Genomic DNA, 14,731 nt, shown 5'->3' with positions numbered 1-14,731 from the left:
GCATTTTAGAATTCTACGGACGAATGCAAAAGGAGTTTAAATGTATGTTTATCTACATGCATTTGAATTCTTTCCCATCCACACCTCGGTAAGTTGCCTCACCTCAGTTTGAGCGATTTGTCCAAAAATGTTGGCCAATTCATTTCCAGCAGTCGTGTTTGTTTGACGTTTCTGCCTTTTGTCTTCAACCTTGGGTCTCATATACTCAACTGCTTCTTTAAGTATTTCCAAAACTTCTTGTTTAGAAATTTTACGACATTCTTCCAATATATTGTCTTTCTGAAACAGAATTTGAGAACAGTTCAACTTAATGAAAGCTACGTTCGTATCGTATGCATTATCTATGAAACCTTTAAAATGACATATTTTTACTTGTGAAAACATAGGCCTAAATGAGCCTCACCATGAGAAAAACCAACATAGTGCATTTGCGACCAGCATGGATCCAGACCAGCCTGCGCATCCACGAAGTCTGAACAGGATCCATACGCGGATGCGCAGGCTGGTCTGGATCCATGGCTGTCGCAAATGCACTATGTTGGTTTTATCATGTTGCGGCTCAAATACTTGTTTATATCTCTTTTCTCTCGATACTTATGATTATGAGAAACTGCCATGAGAAATGAAATATTCCGATTTATACTATCAATAATTGGTTTTATTTCTTTCAGTTTTGTTATATTTTGACCTTATGAAATATGGTAAATAACACACTATAAAACTCTTCAGAAACATGAGCTCAGCCGAAATATCATAAATTATGTAGCATTATATTCTAAAATGTGTACTTTAGTCATACATTTTTATATGTATGTTCATGTGAGAGAGTCACTGTTTTACAGATGTACACAGTACAATACAAAATACATTCTTCTGAAGAAAATTTGAAACATTTCATATAATTTAAAACATATTAAACTTCTGAGTGATTTTTACCATGATTGGACAATGTTATATATTGTATAGTATTGCAATTATTTATGACAGATTCAATAAAATATTCAGTGGAAATCTGTAAAACTTTGATTTTATAATCTCCGTTCTTTCATCTATAAGTGCCGAACTTTCAACTTGATAATGGAATTGGTCACCGATACTTGAATTACACAACCTGCAAGTTCTGATATTTAGCGGTATTCGGTTCAAACGGTAATCCATGATCTCTTGTTCCTACTATATTTGTTATGTTGCGATTGTCGCAGTGTCAACTTTTAAACTCTGTTAATAAACTTGAGTTGATAAAGCTGTGCAATTATGTCAACTATGTATTCGTAATGCTATTTTAAACAATCCTTTGTAATATGTCCACCCTCCGTTACCATTTAATGTACTTCTCGTTACACATTATTATTACAAGTATGAACATGTACATGTTCATATTTCTTCTATTATATGACTATACTTTTCATTTGTATTTTACACTGTTACCATGTATATACACGTGACATGTTAAAAAGTGTTTAAAGATGTGTTTAGACGTTGTATACTTTATGTATAAGTCTTAATAAAAGTCTGTTCTGTTCTGTTCTGTCAAATACCAAATTAGTTTTTGTATCTTTCTATTGTATAATTTATATATTGCCCTTTTGTATTGTCTATGTTAATTGTCGGTCACCTAATAGTGGGCATATTTCCAATATCCCTATACATTTTCAATATATTCGTTCTATCATTGTCATTTTCTACCATGGCGACGTCCGGTACTGGTATAGCGCGTCTGAGGTACGTGAACTTATGTGTTTGCTCAGTATGACAAAATGACAAATGACAAAATTAATGTTTTCGAAAAAGAAACAAATTGCTATTCGACACCATATGTGTATGAAATATCTTATTCTGTCCTATTATGACAAAAACTGTCGACATGAAGCGTGAAAACATATGAAATAAACAAAAATGCCAGTTTCTGACCTCATGTGCCTTATCTGAGGTAATTGCAAACACTGTAGGCATACGCGGTACATTATAGTGACACGGTCTCACGTACCTAATAAAGCTCGTTATAGAAAAATCATTGCATAAATACGTGTTTTAGTAGTTCTTCTCAAAAACAAAAAAACAAGATGGCGTCATTTCGGAAAAAAAAAATCAAAAAATGTCCGGCAAAATTTTATTAAGCCACTGACCTATTAAAGCAAACTTTATTTTAACCCTACATTTTGTTCTTTATTTCGCATGAAGGTAGAAGAAAAATACACATTTTTACGGCTGGCGGAAATAGATTGAAAACAAAACAACTAAATACTCGAAGGGTCTTGTTGACAAACTATGAAACGTCAAAGTTATTAAATCAATAATATTTAAATAAATTAAATAAGTATGTCTCACCTCTGTATGTAATATATCATAAACAAAAGCTTTTATGTCTGTCTGTGGTCCACCATTGCTTCGTTTACTTTTTGGATGTAGCCATTCTTTAAATTCTTGTTTTATCTCGTCTATGACGTTATTTGATGAGATGTCCTGCAAAAATAACATCGCAATCATTGTATAGTAATTTAGTAATCATAACGCTCAAAATAATCATTCTCACATCAGTATTTGTATCCTTCTTACAAGGGCATTCTCGCAATTTGGTTGGAATGTATGTGGGCGGCAGACACAATGGACTTTAACTTTTAGCCTGCTGGCGGCAAGTGATTATGCCTTTGCGACCGGTGCAGACCATGATCAGCCTGCACATCCGTGCAGTCTGATCATGGTCTGCACTGTTCGCTATTCAGTCAGTAAATTTTCATTAAACAATCCTTCGAATAACAAATGGTTTTGCTCCAAATTGAATGATGGACCAGTCTATTATAGAAATTTAGCAGGGTAAGGGTTACAAAGACAAAGTTTTCCCTGTCGGTAACAGATGGATGAAGTATCTACATGAAAATGGGTTGAGGTGCAAGCGCTGTCTTGAAAGCTTCAAGTATGAACAGGTCTACGGCTGTTGTATGAGGTAAGTTGGCAGGAAATAAACTGTGCTCTGTTTCTTTGTTATTTATAGAAACAACTAAGATAGTGCTTATTTCAAGGAAGTACAGGCTGGCAAGCAAATTAGCATATCTGGAAAATAGGGATAATGCCCATAAAAAAGCAGAGAGAATACAGATCATTGAAACCTATTATCAAATAAATGCTGCTGTTTCAGGCGTATGCTGAATTTTGAATTTATATATACTTTTAAGTGCATTTTTACCCAGACCATCTCAACATTTTCATGTATATAATATAGACATCAAAAAGTCGAAATCTTTTGTCAGATAAACTTTTTAATGCGGTTAAATGGTTAAACGCTATGATTTTGATTTTTGAAGTAAATATACAAGTTATATCAAATGTCAAACAGATGTAAAAACTGGCCTTTTATGGTTTAAGACAGGTTAAGTTCTTTTGGTTTGCAGTCGTACATGCAGTTACCTTTCGCCCCTAAACAGTTATCAGTCGATGTTTCAAATTATTTTATGAACATCCACATTGAACAGTGGAACAAAGATACAAGATCGCGAAAACACGATGCGAAAAATATCGCGTTTTCGCGCTATAAATATCGTGTTTTCGCATTTTCGCCCTATTGGCCGCGAAGGCGAAAGCATGAAAACTCGATATGAGATCGAGGGCGAAAACACGATATTAATAGCTCGAAAACGCGATATTTTTGGCATCGTGTTTTCGCTTTATCGCATCGTGTTTTCGCTTTATCACATCGTGTTTTCGCAATTTCGCCCTTAGGACGACAGCGCGAAACCACGATGGCCTTAACGGAACACCGTATTTTAAGTGTATAGTGTGTAGTTATTAGCAGAAATAGTCTAACTTTTTAACCTGCAGTTTGACTTGTACAGATAAAGAATTTAGAGATGGTTCCAAAGTAATTATATTATACTAGAATGGAATGGCACTTTTTATTGTAGATATGATTATAGTCTCTAACAGTTCTATCTTAAGAATGGCTATGTGCATTGCTGTGTTTTATTTTAATGTATTTGCTTGTGGTATTGTATAGTTTGATTTTCAGTTTTTAGACTCGTCTACCGATTAGGGATATCAGCATGATTTACTTTGCCTTATTTAGGTAAGAACCACTATCGTACTGAATACCATTTCCTACACAACGGACTGTTCCATTATTAAAAGTACAAAAATATCGCTGACCTCAACACCGAACAATACATTTGTTTGTTTGTTTGTTTGTTTGTTTTGGGTTAACGCCGTTTTTCAACAGTATTTCAGTCATGTAACGGCGGGCAGTTAACCTAACCAGTGTTCCTGGATTATGTACCAGTACAAACCTGTTCTCCGCAAGTAACTGCCTAGATGAGACTGATATAAATAAATAAATAAATAAATAGATAAAAATATGTTACAATAATTATTCTAAAGAAAAACATATGTGGTTATGACCCACAAAATGTCAGCTGGTCGGCTCGCGTCTTACACCAGCTCTCAACCAATGGCAGGGTTGTCAACCTACATGTCTTTACGTTATCGTACATCGATTCATTTTTACTGTAAATCACTGTATATCACGATAGGCAGGTGAACACTTGTTTTTTTTTTAGAAAAATGAACACTTTATGCGGTTGAAGTAAGTTTAATTGCTAGGCCGGTGCAGGTTTCGTTTTTGAAACCATGGACTCAAAATGGAACCAGTTTAACGTCTTGAGGATGATTTGATCTAAAACAAATTCTTTTGATGTTCATTTGTCTACCATATTTGTCAATTATTACTTAGGAACAACGATTACGAAATACTTAGAAACTAGGCGCTATTTCAAAAAATCTTTTCTTTCCCTACCAAGGTAAAAACAGTTCCATCGACAAAGTAATTTTTGGCTTTTAAACGGGACTTTTACCTCGGCTTTTCCAATACATGTAGGTCTATGGCATGAACCAGTTTGACCCCTAGTGAAATTTTATTGAACTTCACGCAGTTGTTTATTGTGAGGGTCTGACATTCAGCATGGAGGATTAACACACACCCTCCGTTCCCACACACATTTAGAAACAAACAGTATTAGTTAAAAAGGTGAGTCCAAACCCAAAATATCGAAAGGGCTTAAGCCATCCAAATCGGGTGCTCGCTTGTTATCTAAACCGTTACCATCATGTTTCTACTATGTACTTGTTTCGTGTTTTTGAATCGTTGCTCACAGTTTATGCTTAATTATACTAGAGGTTATTATGATGTAAATTTTCATCAATTCAGTCGAAATACTTTGAAATCTGACACGATGGCTATGAGTAAAAAGAATATGTTTATGCTAAATACCATTCAGACCGTCATGTCAGTATGGCAATAATTGCTTCTCCGGACAACATTACTAAGGTTACCGAGTTAGGAAACACAATTTGAAAGAGATGTCGAACATGCCTTTGAAGCACTTACATGACATCCCTTTTTTTTTGCATATTGGACAGATCTGAACGTATCACTGCAGAAACCATACATTGAATAAGGAACAAAATTAAATGACGTCCCAAGAGTTGGACCAAACCTTAATTTAGTGCATGATAGATAAGTAAACAAAGTGCGTGAGAGTTTGCCGTTCAGTGCGTTAAACCTAATTAATCAACAATTCGAGTGAAAAAAGTATTGTCAACAAGGAACACAATTAAACGATGTCATCACAATTGGACCAAACCTTGATTTTAGTGCACAATAGATAAATTAATTAGGGTTTGTCTTTCAGTGCGTTACGTCTATTTAATCACGATTTTTGCGCGTGATAACAACTTATTATGAATGAAAGGTTTTCAAAATCGAACATATTCTTAATATTTTCTGTGGAATTTGTTATCGGCGACATAAAATCAACGAAGGCCAGTCACACATTTTTGTTGAATTGTGGGGTCACAATAGTAGATTGCAAAAATAAATAAATGTGTTCTTAGGCAAGAAATACCTGAAATCTAAATAATAGAGTAAAGAATGCATACATTTGCGTATATACAACGTTTATAATCAATTAGCACAAAAAAGGCAGTGGGAGAAAACAATGATACCGTATATTTTCGCTTATAAGACGCACTTGCGTATAAAACGACATCGGACATGTAATCTGGGGTTTCTTTTTCGTTTAATTTCCTTAAGTATACGCTTATAAGATGCATGTTTCCCACTCTTTGAACTGGAAATATGACTCCTAATATTGCGTCTTATAAGCGAACATATACGGTAATTTACTCCTAAAACTGCCAGCTACAATGAAAGAAAATACGATCACACGAAAATGAAGAGGAAATTAGAGATGTTAGCTAATGCCTTCCTTTAAACGTCATTACTTAAACTAGAACACTAATAACATGTAAAAATACAAATTTCCAAAAGCTCACATTGGAAGTCTCCTACAAAATTAATTATGGCAGTATACCGTCGTAGAAAATGATAAGTGTAGGTCAACATGAATTTACATGTGCATTAGCAGTTTTGAATTACTTTAAGTATTATAGTATGACATGACTTAGGTAACCTGTCTGCAGCATTTCACAAACATTGTTTATACCCAAATTTATGCATGATTATGCACTAATTGATATAACATGCTTACATCTAAATTTGAAAAGAAATACATCCGCCTGTAAGTAATACGGAAAATTCTACAACCCCACCTCCTCCCCAACTTTACCACGCATAATCATTGTACCTTTAACCCTTTTCATGCTGAACATGACTGATTCAGCCATCGCGACCAGTGTAGATCATGATCACTTGCTCATCCGTGCAGCCTGATCAAGATCTGTACTGTTTGCCATTCCGTCAGTATCTTTCAGATAAGCACCCATTTTAACAGTTAATAGCACTGTCCAAATTGAAAGATGGAAAAGTTCATTACAGAAATTTAGCAGGTAAGGATCAACAAACCTTTCATTTTAATTGTAACTTTTTGAGCTTCATATATGTATGAATTAGGAATCCATTGTGCTAAGGAAGATATGTGAATAAATGCATGCTGTTCAATTACAAAATTATATACATTTTTCACATCCATGCAGTCTGATCATGATCTGCACTGGAAAACATAAGAGTAAAATGACACATGTTTAAATGAGCCGTGCCATGAGAAAACCAACATAGTGGCTTTGCGACCAGCATGGATCCAGACCAGCCTGCGCATCCGCGCAGTCTGGTCAGGATCCATGTTGTTCGCTAACAGTTTCTTCAATTCCAATAGGCTTTAAAGCGAACAGCATGGAGCCTGACCAGACTGCGCGGATGCGCAGGCTGGTCTGGATCCATGCTGGTCGCAAAGCCACTATGTTGGTTTTCTCATGGCACGGCTCATTTGTCTTCCTGCAAACCGTTCATAGTCTTTTACCTTAAGCCTTCTGACGACCAGTGCAGATCATGATCTGCACTGTTCGCCATTCAGTCAGTACTTTTTGGTATGCACCCCTTTTAACAGTTAATGGCACTGTCCAAATTGAAAGATGGACAAGTTCATTACAGAAATTAAGCGGGGTAAGGGTTAAATATATGATGACAAGAAGCAAAAGCATACTTTAGTGTTGATGTTGTTTTTTTTTACTTCCGTTTATTTTGTCTTTCTTATCCTATACATATGCTTTAAATGTTAAATATGATCATAAGAGATTATGATATGGTTGATCGAGACATAGTTATTTTGTTTAAAAGAATGTATGTGTTGTTTTGAAGAAGTAGCAATGTACACTTATTTTGTAAAATTACGAGAGATTTTTCTTGCATACCAGACGGGGATTTCCGGTATTTTTACCGGTGCTGGAAAACTCCATCTTACACCCCGGGGTGTAAGATGACTCTCGTGCTGTAAATGACGTATTACGAACTACATATATGTAGAAGATTTATGTAGTAATTTATATTTTATTTAAAAAACGGAATAAAAATTCAATACCTTGACTGTTCCTATTAGTTCCTGATAGTATATTTCTCGATTCAAATCACGTTATTTTATCAAAAATACATAACGTTACGCTGCAGCTGATAAAACAAAACCGGAACTAAACATTGTTATTTGTTTTGAAACGTCATGACGTCTTTCCTGTTTACGGACGTTGGTTTCCCGCGCTTTGTTTAAATACACTGCTATAAGAAATAGTTCTAAAAGGAAAGCCGTTCGATTGATTTTATTTTTATTATTATTTCTTGAAATCGGTATGCAAGAAAAAGAATCAATCACTGGTCGCGGGTAAAGATGGGAATATCCGGCACTCGGGTAACTGTTTAGGCGGTAACTCGGCTGGAAGCCTCGTTACCGCCTAAACAGTTACCCTCGTGCCGGATATTCCCATCTTTACCCGCGACCAGTGAAAGATTCTTATAATCTTCAATTCAGCACAATTAAATCTATCCTAAGGACAAAGAGGAGAATTTATGGTTCCATTAGTAAGAACTTATTTAGCAAACTAGCATTTTATGCAACATATCAAATGCATACAGTACATTTCAGAGAAATTAAATTGATAAAGAAAATGGAAAACAACATAATCTGAGGCTGCCATTTCGATATCGAGATGACGCCAAAATAATAATGATGAATTGTTTAAACTTTCAAAAGAAAAATACAACTTCGTTAAATATAGCACAAAATCCACAAACTCATATTTTCGGACAGTTCGCCATAGACTATTTTGCCACCCATATTCTTCTCATGTCCAAAACATGCATGCAGAATAGTATCGTATAATAATATGAGAATATAATTTACGAAAAATATTATCCATTGCGGCTTTTCTTTACTACGCTTTGAAACAAAGAAAAGACTTGGTCGTGGAAAACATATATTGAAGGAATACCATACTTTTTGAAATAAGAAAACAATGCCATTATATTTGTTGATGAGTTTTAAACCACATGGATACTGTAGTCCTGCAACTGTCTAGCTTTTTTTAGGAAGGCGTCAGATGTTTTATTTTTACTTATTGCTGAGGATAATAGTTGCAGTAGCACCACCGCATCAAATAATCTTAAATATTTGAAAGGTATTATAATAACAATACGCCAGAAATTGACATAATTTCCCTTTGACACCCGAATTCAACCTTTAAATTTTTGTTACATAATTTATAGACATCGCAATATATATATGACCTATTTTCAAAAATTTTGAAAGTTACGTATAAATTAAAGATAAGCTCATAAAAACAACAATATTCATATATACGAACTGAACTTACCGCATAGTTATTCTCATATTGTATGTGGTATATTGTGACACAAACCAGAGCAGCAAAATTAAAAACACTGAGAAATACGAGAAAATATGATCCAGCCATATTGTTCATTTTTTCTGCCATTGTGTGAACTTTACTTCACCTAATTGCAGTTTTGAAAGCTCTCTAATATCTTAAGAGGGGTGACCAAACCACTATTGAATATTTTCAGTTGCTTACTATCCCCAGATGGATGGAAATGGTTTCCGCCAATTCGTGTGTTCGTCTGTAATAATTTTGTCCGGAGCTTAACTGGAAAACACTATCAAAGAGACTTTTTAAAAATATCACACGATATAAAAAAATACGATATGCATGTGATTCAGTTTTACAAATATTTCTTCTTTTTGGCCACCTTTTACACAAAGCATTTGCTTAGGCGGGAAAATGGCCATGTCCAGAATAGTTTTGTTGAAATATTGTAAAAGCAGGGTTTAATTTTCGCTATATTTGCGATTCCCTTCATCTCGCGAAAATTAATTCTCGCGTAAATATTCACCATTAGTATTTATAATTCAAATTCAAGTATGATACCATTTTAACAATTTTGCGAATATTAAACCTCGCGGCCACAATCAAAACTTCAAAATCGCGAAATTCTGATCCAGTGAAAATATGTGCTTTTACAGTATAACTACGAATCATAAAATTAAGTAGTAATTTCTGTCAAATGGAACTACATTTGAACGCGTAAGAATATGAATTATAGTTAACTGGCCAAATATGACAATAATGTATGCAATTTCTTGTAAGAGAATGTACAGAAATGCCTTCCCTTATATCAAATTGTATAGACTCCGTTAAGTTACAGTAGAAACTGAAACGTCAATGTTTTTCCATACTAACGTCCAAATTTGATATCGATTGAGTGACGTCGTTTGTGACGTCAGTTTCATGCGTGTGGCCGCGTTTAGAAGTTCTTTAACGACGAAATTTGCAGTTTTACTCAGGCTCCGTTTGCGATTTCGGCATTTTCCAGTTTTTACGGAAAGTTAATATGTGAGCGAGTAGCTACCTTACGTCCGAATTAGGAGCCCCCGTGGCCGAGTGGTTAAATCACTTGCCCCTCATCGATGTGGGTTCGCGCCTCACCCTGGGCGTTGAATTCTTCATGTGAGGAAGCCATCCAGCTGGCTTACGGAAGGTCGGTGGTTCTACCCGGGTGCCCGCTCATGATGAAATAATGCACGGAGGGGCACCTGGGGTCTTCCTCCACAATTAAAGCTGGAAAGTCGCCATATGGCCTATCATGTGTCGGTGCGACGTTAAATCCAACAAAAAAAAAAAAAAAAAAAAAAAGCGTCCGAATTATGCCGAAGTGCCTAACGAGAATATACACGTGTAATATTTAACACGGAAACTGTCTCTGCTCCCTATACCAGTGTGTTTTTCAGAGATATTTGAAGCGTAATAGTAAATCCAATCTTTTTGTGGACTTTTGAAACACCCCCTTGGTCTGTAGTTGCACGTTTAGATTTGAAGAAAAACTGACATGACCTATATCTACTCTAGCTAATTGTGAATGGAATAGTTACTTATCTCGTATCTCGTATTCCAAATATAACGAAGTGTTCGTATCTTAAGGTCGTGATATTGGTACGTAAATGTACACTCAAATGTCATTAAGTTATTACATGTATACTACGTTTTATTTCATGTTCTTCACTAAAATTTATCAGTGAAATAAAATTGAAATTTTCACTTTTCAACCGTGAAGGTATCATTTTATTTTGCACTGGTACGGAACTAGATCTAGATCTACATTTGAATGCGAGATAATATGACTTATAAATGATGGAAAATTCCTTGCAAAATATTCTTCAGTAAAACTATAGAATCTAAGATGTATAGAAATAATGAAAAGATCGTAAATATTTACATTATATCATAATAAAATAAAATGTAAAAGATAAAAATCTATATAGTGTGCAACCTACTTTTATGACCAATCAGAGCGAGTTATGTTTCAAAAAATGTGGTTTCTTATTCCTTAAGACTAATGTGACTGTAGCAATAATTTTCGAAGAACAGTTCTTCACACTGAAGAGCGTCGACTAAATGCGCATGCGTACCAATAACCGCCCCTTCATCGTGTTTCAAAGGAAGCCGACACATTTTTGTTAGTCAAAGGTAGGCGGAGAATCCGACACGACTGACTCTGCAATTCTGATTGGTCAAACGTAGATTTCACACTATGTCGGATAGAGTCCATGAAGATAATTTTTCGAGAAAAAGAAACCTCGGTCGGTCACTCCCTATCGGTTTCCTTTTTCACGAAAAATTCACTTCATAAACTCTATCTTAAACTAGGATGGTAATAGAACCATATTTACAGTTTTTCTACAACGACATCCTGACGTCACGACGTTATGACGTCATAATGCGATGCACATAACGTCAAATATTGCATTATATAGTGTTCACTCGGTGAAATATATTTTCAATCTTACACTAAAACAAACAAATATCCTCTATTAAATGATCACAGTCAAAATTCAAATGAATCGGTCTTGTTTTAATGTCGACGAAAATACCCATAGGGATTTTCTCAAATTGTTTATTTCGTATAAGGCCTAAAAATTCTTTGTTTCCGGTAACATGCACAATAAAATTAGGATAGGTAGGTCGGGATATTTTTTTTATGGATTTTTTTTTACTGAGACTTCGAAAATTAGTTTTATGTCAAAAATGAATACAAATAAAGGGGTCAAGGGGTTATGCCTTTAGAGCATCATTAAGTTGATTTCTAACATCACTGACCATGTTTAAAGCATAAAAAGTACAGTTATGCAATTTTTTGTTAAAAAGTTGAAAAAAAAAAATATCCAAGGCCATAAAAGCATTTAGGGTCGGGCCAAAAAAATTAGGGTAGGTCGGGATACCGGAAACAAACATTTTTTTACGCGTTCTAACATGTGATTTTTATGCGGTGCAGCTGTTGTTAAAGAAATGTCTATTTTAAATAACATATTGAAATAGCAAGTTCCAAGAATTTGAAATTGTTGTGTAAAATAAATGAAGGCTTTATCGATTTTCCTAGCTCCTGAGAGCCGGACGGGTCTAAAATATTACCCGAGATATCGGAAGCCGATCAAAACGGACATAGGCATCTATCCATCTATACTAAGATATTTTTCGAAAAAGTAAATGGTTAAGTGACACTTTTTGTAACACTATTGTTCACCCTTCAGTGTCGTGCTCTCAAATTATACACACATTATATGTCAGTTGCTTGGGACAGGTCTCACTCGGGGTGCAATTTGGGCCAATGTTGCCATAAAATGTGTTCTGAAATAAATATTCCACTCGCTTCTATCGTAAAAGAACAGCTGAAAATGCCATACGATGATTTACCTAGTATCCCTGATATGTTTCATAAATTCAATTTCCTGTTTTTCTCGCAATAATTTCAGAACATTTTATTGGAATTTTCAAATCAAATCTTTTCTCTCCTATAACGTTCAATTTTAATTTCCTGTATGCTTTAGTATTGGTGTCCTCCTTACATACGTTTGTTCATGTTTTCAAATATGAAATTTGGGTCTAGTATACATTCAACGTCTTACAAAAAAAAATGCCAATAAAAGCGGACGTCTTTAAAATCATACTAACAGCATTTGACAAGACATGTATCTTTTATCTTTATACACGTATTACAAAATAATAAAATGTCAACACATACACGAATAAAAATGATTTATCCAAATTCGGAATGTTTCAGTTTGTTACTTTGCTTTTAAAATGTTAGTTTGAGGTGGAAATCACACTTTTAAAACGTCAGTTCGCGATGGCAATCACACTTCTAAAATGTTAGTTCGCGGTGGCAATCACACTTCTAAAATGTTAGTTCGCGGTGGCAATCACACTTCTAAAATGTTAGTTCGCGGTGGCAATCACACTTCTAAAATGTTAGTTTGCGTTGGCAATCACACTTCTAAAATGATAGTTACTTTTGAAAATATCATTTACTTACAGCCTAATTAAGGTAGTTCTGCACGTTAGGATCGAAATTTTTTCTACAATGTAGAATTTGATTAAGCTCTGATTTTTCAAAACTTCGGAATATACTAAGAAAATTGAGGAAATAAAAAAGATAGGGTCGTGTGCTTGATTTTTTGCTAGACTGATTAGAAAAATTTCGACCTCACGCAAGTTTTCATAATGGGAGTCTATGGGAAAAACGCAATTTTCAAAACATTTTCGCGAATAGAAATATTTCTACAATGTAGATTTTAATGAAACTTCTCACAGTCATAATTAAATATATGGCCTATAATATGGTGAAATAAAATGTATAGGTCCGTGTGCTTATTTTTGAGATATTTGGCCACGATTAAAGTGAACCGCCTATTTCAAGCTAATTTTAAGACATTATTTTGAATTATTTAACGTGTAATATGTTTTAATATCATATTTTAACTTAAGAAAGAAAGTAACAGTGCCATTTTAATACATTTATTCACAGGTTGCCCTTAATTCATAAACTGATTTTCGTTTCCGTACGCCGAATTCAGGCATTATTCTACGTTTTCCGGATAAGTGACGTTACGCCATCACTTCCGGTTTTTCAAACGTGCAGAACTACCTTAAGAACAGGAAAGGTAATAATACAGTTATTTCTATACACACGTTTGTTTGTCATTTTGCTCACTGTGTCTCATAAAACAGATTTCCTATTAGGACGGTATTAAACATTAAAATGCAAGTTTGCGGTGGAAATCACACTATTAAAATGTCAGTTCGTGGTGGCAACCACACTTCTAAAATGTCAGTTCGCGGTGGCAACCACACTTCTAAAATGTCAGTTTGCGGTGGAAATCACACAAAAAGTCAGTTCGAGGTGGCAATCACACTATTAAAATGTCAGTTACTTTTGAAAATATCATTTACTTACAGCCTAATTAAGAAAAGGAAAGGTAATAATACAGTTATTTCTATACACACGTTTGTTTGTCATTTTGCTCATTGTGTCTTATAAAACAGATTTCCTATTAGGACGGCATTAAACACAATTTTCAAAACGAGGAAGAATAAAAACCACAGTCGGTCAAAAATTGTAGCTACAGCGTCCCAGGTCAGTTCAGTTCCGTCCACATCGTTAGTCTGAAAATCCTCGACCATTTTTTCTTCTTGTTTCTCCAGCTTTCTGTTCCTAGCGCTACGAAGATCGACCTCATAACGTGCATTCAGTACAGGGAAGGCGGATTCTTTGATTTTCACAGTTTCTGTAAAGTTCGTATTCTGCAAGAGATATGAATAACATAAAATATTCACGCCATGCAAGACAATGTTAAAATGCTTTCAAGACGTTGATGACGTCACGTCTCTAAATGTGTTCTGTTACTTATTGCAAAGCATTGTAACTTTTTTTTCAAATTGTAAAGACGACTTAATTGCAAGATAAAAATTATTCTTTATGAATATATTGTCATCTGAATTTTGTTTTTGTGTCATTAATGCGGGTTTTGGGACGGCCCATTTATAGTTGTCTTAAATGAAAATGTTCTTAACAAGAAAGCCCATCGAAAAGACTATCTGCAGCAGATAGATC

At 34.7% G+C, this 14,731-nt stretch overlaps 2 protein-coding genes across 6 annotated transcripts in view; both read right to left on the bottom strand.

Moving 5' to 3' along the window:
• The window catches only part of LOC123542270 (titin-like), a 42,028-nt gene extending 32,686 nt beyond the window's left edge, over nt 1-9,342 (bottom strand). The window contains exons 1-3 of the mRNA XM_053530933.1: nt 9,145-9,342; nt 2,329-2,463; nt 103-279 (exon numbers count right to left, since the gene is read on the bottom strand). Coding sequence (XP_053386908.1) covers nt 103-279; nt 2,329-2,463; nt 9,145-9,264 — 432 coding nt within the window. The 5' untranslated portion in view covers nt 9,265-9,342. The remainder of the gene's footprint in view (nt 1-102; nt 280-2,328; nt 2,464-9,144) is intronic.
• A 3,454-nt stretch (nt 9,343-12,796) lies between these two features.
• Nucleotides 12,797-14,731, bottom strand: part of LOC123541703 (low-density lipoprotein receptor-related protein 1-like) — a 113,027-nt gene continuing 111,092 nt past the window's right edge. For all 5 annotated transcript variants that reach the window (XM_053530930.1, XM_053530928.1, XM_053530926.1 and 2 more), the window contains one exon: nt 12,797-14,421. In XM_053530930.1, coding sequence (XP_053386905.1) covers nt 14,143-14,421 — 279 coding nt within the window. In that variant the 3' untranslated portion in view covers nt 12,797-14,142. The remainder of the gene's footprint in view (nt 14,422-14,731) is intronic.

This window comes from Mercenaria mercenaria, chromosome 19, assembly GCF_021730395.1.
Source record: "Mercenaria mercenaria strain notata chromosome 19, MADL_Memer_1, whole genome shotgun sequence".
In the NCBI taxonomy this organism is placed as follows: Eukaryota; Metazoa; Mollusca; class Bivalvia; order Venerida; family Veneridae; genus Mercenaria; species Mercenaria mercenaria.
This window is presented reverse-complemented; position numbering and strand designations above follow the sequence as displayed.